The 6,688-nt window shown below is 45.1% G+C and overlaps 1 protein-coding gene across 1 annotated transcript in view; it reads right to left on the bottom strand.

The window, feature by feature from the left end:
* ADNP2 (ADNP homeobox 2) overlaps positions 1–6,688 on the bottom strand; it is a 26,833-nt gene that overhangs the window by 14,333 nt on the left and 5,812 nt on the right. The window contains 4 exon segments of the mRNA XM_035893435.1: positions 3,253–3,323; positions 4,116–4,653; positions 6,219–6,279; positions 6,372–6,491. Coding sequence (XP_035749328.1) covers positions 3,253–3,323; positions 4,116–4,653; positions 6,219–6,279; positions 6,372–6,479 — 778 coding nt within the window. The 5' untranslated portion in view covers positions 6,480–6,491.

Consider the following 6,688-nt stretch of genomic DNA (forward strand, 5'->3'; position numbering starts at 1 on the left):
GGTGGGACGGTGTGAGAAGTAGGAAAAGGCCTTGACTTGTTGCTGAGCAGTGCTCAGCAACAACTAAAACAGCAAGGTGTTATCAACATTTTCCTCATCCTAAATCCAAAACACAGCACTATGCCAGCTACTAGGAAGAAAAAAAATCTCTATCCCAGGTGAAACCAGGACAATATCCACACCTTATTCTATACCATCTACATCATGCCCAGGTCCCACACTTGCCCTCCTCCTAATGGAAAGAAGGCTTTAAATATGAAAACCCAAAAGCCTTAAGCCAGTCTTCCATTAAAAAAAAATTCAACACAGTGTAACTTCCCAAGACCATTATCCTGCTCCAGATAGTTATATTCTGAGTATGGTGGCTGGTCATCTGAAAGTGAGAATTGCAGTAATCTGCTGGATTAGCAGGTTAAGTGTCTTACTCTTAAAATTAATTACTTTTATTGCTCTATCTGTCTATTGTTATATTTTTTTACTGGAAGTGTCAGTTCTCTCTGATGAGCTGCAAATAACACTGCTTATGCTCTCCACTGGCCTCAGTTCAGTAGTTTTAAAGCAGAGCAATAAATGTGTAACTGAGGCATGCTGAACTGGCATGCCTGGGTGACTCAGAGGATTGTCAATACAAGTAACTTAAGTTCAGGAGAACCCATGGACATGCCCTCTCCACTCCTAACTGGTTATGGCTATATTTTTTTTATATGTTGATGAAAAAACAGTCTTAACTGCCTGGCTGGTTAGAATAGCATTGCCTCATTATTGGTGAAAGGTGCTAGCACAGCTGTTTATTTCTGTGCAGGCTTAGAGCTGATTAGACCATCCCAATGGGTGCCTGACCAGACACAAGTCTGCACTGGACTCATCTCTGAACTGGCTCATGCTAACAGAGACAGATATGGAAAAAACAACACAACTGATAGCTATAGACAGCTTCCTGGCTTCATACCCAGCTGACAACGTATGAAAGATTTTAGATCCATAATGGAATCATGGATATTGAACTAATTGTGGTAGAAGCCCAAGTAACCTGAAAACATGGTTTTCTATTCACAGATCTGGCATCCTTCATTCTGAAGAATTTCTGATACTTAGTCCAATGATTCAACTCCATCACAAATAATAAGCAGCCCCTCAAAATTTACTTATTTGCCACAACAGTCAGCTGCAGTCAGGAAACACCTGGTACCCCTAGCTGATCGTTCCTCCACAGAGCACTCTTCCCTTCCAGCTCCTCATGCAGCTAAGTAGAAGAACATCCTTTCACTGTCTGAATGCCTGGGAGAAGCCCATCGGTGATCATGTATCACAGTTACATGGATTGCCATTGCAGAAGAACTGAGCACTGTAACTCCCACCCATTCCCTGAATTTTCTAATCCTTCCATTAAATAAAAAGGATTTTTAAGCTTTGTCCTAAATGAGGGACTGTCTGGTCCCACTGTGGAAGCACCTAACAAACCACAAACTTGAATTTGCTAATAACTGACCAGATGTCTGGCTCTCTCCTAAGCAGTTTGTTAGTCCACCATGGAACAGAATTTCTTCAGCATTATTAAACTCCTGGACAAAGCTGTTTAATACGAAGCCTGTATTATCTGCAACCATGCCTTTTACAACCACATCTAGAATTAATGCACACAGTACATTTCTGGTTTGTGTTGAAGCCAAGACACAAAGGTGGTGACGGGAATGTGGGTGGCTGAGAAATATTGTGACATTTCATAGTGTGTAAGAGGGACCACACAGTGTTTCTGTCTACTGACAGGACAGCTTTCTGTAAATCAGAACACGGTTTATTGGATAGCTGTACAGGCTTCCCTGCTCATGGACACTGATCATATCTGGTTCCCCTTTTGAGGAGTCCAGTTCTTTCTGTGTTTTGTGTAGAAGCCTAGTCAGCCCAAGGTTTGAAATTCCACCCTGGAGAGAAGTGTCTCATTTTCAGGAAGACGGGACGGTGGGACGGTGTGAGAAGTAGGAAAAGGCCTTGACTTGTTGCTGAGCAGTGCTCAGCAACAACTAAAACAGCAAGGTGTTATCAACATTTTCCTCATCCTAAATCCAAAACACAGCACTATGCCAGCTACTAGGAAGAAAAAAAATCTCTATCCCAGGTGAAACCAGGACAATATCCACACCTTATTCTATACCATCTACATCATGCCCAGATCCCACACTTGCCAATACATCCCAACTAACCACCACCACTTTTTCTGTCTTTTGATACATACACACAGCTATCATTCCCTAAGTCTATGGGCCATGCCTCTAAAACAACCATTGAGTTAATTTAGTCCATAACTTTGGGCTCCATCTGTCATAACATTCCTTCAGGGCAGGAGAGGTGGTGCATGATGTTGGATTGTTGCCTGCTGAAGCCAGTTCTGGTGCCATCACCGATGTGCCTGTCTGGTTCTGTCATCACTGCACTTTGCTCGGTTTTGTCAAAACTCATTCTTCATTAATTTGGGTGATTCATATTGTAATACCATTGATACAACATACAGTATTATATAGCAACTAACATCACACAATTCAAATCATTGGCTGTTCTCACCCAGAACCAATCACCCAATGGGTGAGGCACACATCAGACTTCCCCCATCGTTCCATGTTACCCACCAAACACCCAGGTCCTTGAGCAAAAGCAATCCCACAGATAAGTCTGCAATTGCCCAAGGCAGGTATAAGCCAGACTGTCTTCCCCAACGTATTTTTTTAAGTGCACTACAGGGACTTTATCCACTTTGACGGTATGTAAAAGTTTGGATTGGGCAGGGCCAGCTTGACTGGAAGATACCCTAGTGTTGACTGACCAGGTGACTTTTGCTAAAGATGTATCCCAGTGTTTGAATGTCCCAGCACCCGTTGTTCTCAGTGTAGTCTTTAACAGTCCATTGTATCGTTTGATTTTCCCAGAGGCTGGTGCACGATGGGGGATGTGATGTACGCACTCAATGCTCTCTGCCGAGGTGTCTATGATGTTGTTTTGGAAAGGAGTCCCATTGCCTGACTTGGTTCTTTCTGGGGTGCCATGCTGCCATAGGACTATCTTGCCACAACACGGCAGCCCTGGTGGGTTTGCCTCTGCGCTGCCAGTTCCTCTGCTTCCATTGCTGTAACCACCCCCACAAGGCATTTGCTACCATCTATGAGTCAGTACAGAGATAGAGCACTGGCCACTTTTCTCATTCAGCTATACCTAAAGCCAGCTGGATGGCCTTCACCTCTGCAAACTAACTCAACTCACCTTCTCTGTGCAGCAGTTTCTGCAGCTTGTTGCACAGGAGGACTCCGTACAGCAGCCTTCCACCTCCAATGCTTTCCCACAAGACAACAGCACCCATCAGTGAACAGGGCATGTTGCTTCTCATTTTCTGGCAGTTTATTATACAGTGGGGTCTCTTCAGCATGTGTCATGTCCTCCTCTGGTGATATTCTGAAATCTTTGCCTTCTGGCCAGTCCTCAAGTCTCCACTGGTGCTTTCTGTCAGAGGCTCCAGGTAGGGCCATTCTCCCTGGCTGCGGTGTAAAGCACGTTTTTTACATCTTGTCCTGCCCAGACTGGCCCAAGGTTACTGCATGAACTATCCCCTGTTTAATTTGTTCAAAGGCTTGCTGTTGCTCAGGGCCATGTTTGAAATCATTCTTCTTCTGGGTCACTTGGTAGAGAGGGCTTATGATCAGACGGTAATTTGGAATATGCATTCTCCAAAACCCCACAACACCCAAGAAAGGTTGTGTTTCCTTTCTGCGAGTCGGTGAAGACATAGCTGTTCTTTTGTTGATCACATCCATTGGGATCTGACAACATCCACCTTGCCATTCCTAAAAACTGGATCTCCTGCGCAAGTCCCTTTGACCTTACTTTGTTCTATGGCAAAACCGACCTTCAGAAGGATTTCGACTATTTTCTTCCCTTTCTCAGAAGTCTCACCCTGTTCCAACGCAGTCTGGATCAATCCATGGGTAATGGTTTGGCTGTGTTCCCACCCCTGGGGACGTCAATTCCAGGCATACTGGACACCCCTCCAAGTGAAAGTAGACTGTGCCCTGCACTCTGCCACCAAAGGGACTGAGAAAAACGCGTTAGTGATATCACTTGTGGCATACCACTTGGCTGCCTTTGACTCCAGTTCGTACTGAACTTCTAGCATGTCTGGCATGGCAGCACTCAGTGGTGGCAGGACTTCCTTCAGGCTGCAGCAGTCCACTGTTAGTCTACACTCGCCATCAGACCTCCACACTGGCCATATGAGACTGCGAAAGGGTGAGTGAGTCTTGCTGATCACTCCTCGGCTCTCCAGTTGATGAATGAGTCTATGGACAGGCATCAGGGACCTGCAGCTGGTGCAATATTGCCACTGGTGCGCCGCTGTAGTAGCAATTGGCACCTGTTGCTCTTCAACCCTCAGCAACCCCACAACAGAGGGGTCCTCTGAGAGACCTGGAAAAGCAGACAGCTGTTTCATTTCCTCTGTCTCCAAGGCAGCTCTGCCAAAAGCCCACCAGTACACCCTTTTGGCTCCTTGAAATACCCTCTCCTGAGGCAGTCTGTGCCAAGGATGCACAGAGCCTCTGGGCCAGTCACAGTGGGGTGCTTTTGCCAGTCCTTCCTGCTTAGGCTCAATTCGGCCTCCAATACACCCAGCTGTTGGGATCCCTCATCATGCCAGAAATACAGATGGGTACAGCTTGATGGCATTAGGGTACACTGAGCACCAGCATCCGCTAAAGCCTTCGACTTTCTTTCTATTGCCAGAGTTGGCCAGACAATTCATCCACCATTTGCCCCTCTCCATCCTTCCAGGTCATTACTGCCAATGAGGTGGCTTATGATGATGGTATGCTGCATACAAAATTCTGCCATGTGGGTCATGTGCACTTGACTTCATCTGGATCTTTCGGTAACTGATCGTTGCCCAGGTCACCATAAATCACCTCCAGCAGGGCTAATTCCCTCAGCTACTGGATACCTCTCTCCATGGCGGTCCACTTGCCTGGGTGTCATAGATCATCTTCCTCAAAGGAATACCTTTCCTTCACGCCTGACAGGAGTCACCTCCAGAGGCTGAGGGCTTGCATCCCAGGCGCTTGGCTTCCCTACCCTCCAATTCCAGGCTACTGGCCCCATTATCCCAGCATTGGAGCAGCCAGGTGACAATGTGCTCACCTGGGTGACAGCTGAAATATTTTCTCATGTCTCCCAGCTCACTCATGGATAGAGATCATGTGGTTACCGCCTTGTTTAGGGGTTCTGCCTCTTCCTCCTCCTGTTCTTGTGATGGCCCTGCTTCATCTTCATCCCCTACTAAATGAGCTGATTTTCTTCTGTATTTCTTCTTGTGTATAGGGCTGACTGATACCAGCATGGGTTCAATATTTCTTCCTGTGTATAGGGGCAACTGATACAGGCATGGGTTGGTTCTCTGGTTCAGCTGCAGTGCCTGTCACCCAGGCTGGAGCAGCCATAGTGCCTGGCATTTTTTCCATCAGATCCAGAGGCATTCTCTTCCCCTTGAGGGTACTGAATAGTGTTGAAGAGGCCTCAGTAGGCATGGGCCAGGCCCCAGCACGTGGGACAGTGAGTCATGTCTCTCTGGAATTGGTATAATATAATACTGTAATATAGTAGCACTATACCAGCTACTGGGAAGACAATTAACTCTATCCCAGCTGAAACCAGGACACTGTGTTCGCACTTTTTCTTTTATTTGGCTTGCCAGTCTGATGGTGTGAAACCCTCCTGCTTGTTGCACAACTCCCTCCTGAAAGCGGCAACAATGGCACTAGGTTCATCCTGATCACCCTGATACACTTGCATATATTTTAAGATGCAGAACTCAGTAAGACAAGTTTGGTATTTTTCCCTGGACACAAAGTTTAAAAGCCTGCAACAAGATTACTGGTCTAACTGCTTGTCCGTTTTCAGAAATACTGACAATTTGTATATCCTTCAGGGTCTTGCCCTTGATATGTGATGGACGCCTTTGAGTAGACTCAAGTCTTCATCTGCTTGTGATTTTAAAAGAATCGCAAAATAGTCACCGTGTAGTACACAAATAACATTTCATTATTCTGCAGTGTTTTTCCTAAAGCTGTACTGTGTTCTTCTGTTGAAACATTACTAGCAGAGAATATGCAGCACCACTATAACACATCTTGCTGAGAAATAGAGTTTCTTTCAATGTTATGTACGAAAACACTACACTCTACCCCTGGCATATGAGGAGTCAGTCATGAGCAATCCTTCAAGTAAAGACCCCGCCATAAAGATCTATGGCAGAGGAGTATCATATATAAGCTAAAAAGTGAAATATTTTTCAAGGTTATGTTTCAGATTGGTTTAAGTTATTTCAAATGCTTTACCTTCAACAACTCCCTGCAGCTGTCAAGCCCAAGATCCACAAGAATGCCCTTCACCTTTTTTCGAGCCTTCCTGATATTATCAAGATTTTGAACAGGAATTTGAAACATTTTGCACTTTTCCTGAAAAAGAAATACAAAAAAAAGTGATGGAATACTTGAATACAGGCACTTGCATTTAACAGTACTAAAACAAAAACTAAACTCTGAAAAATGTATTCTTAAATATGAAAACCCAAAAGCCTTAAGCCAAAGAACTGGTCTCATTAATATTTCCCTGTAAATCACTTGCTTCCTCTTTCAGGAAACAGAATCTTGCG

This window comes from Egretta garzetta, unplaced genomic scaffold (genome assembly GCF_000687185.1).
Source record: "Egretta garzetta isolate BGI_Z169 unplaced genomic scaffold, ASM68718v1 scaffold14, whole genome shotgun sequence".
Taxonomy (NCBI): Eukaryota; Metazoa; Chordata; class Aves; order Pelecaniformes; family Ardeidae; genus Egretta; species Egretta garzetta.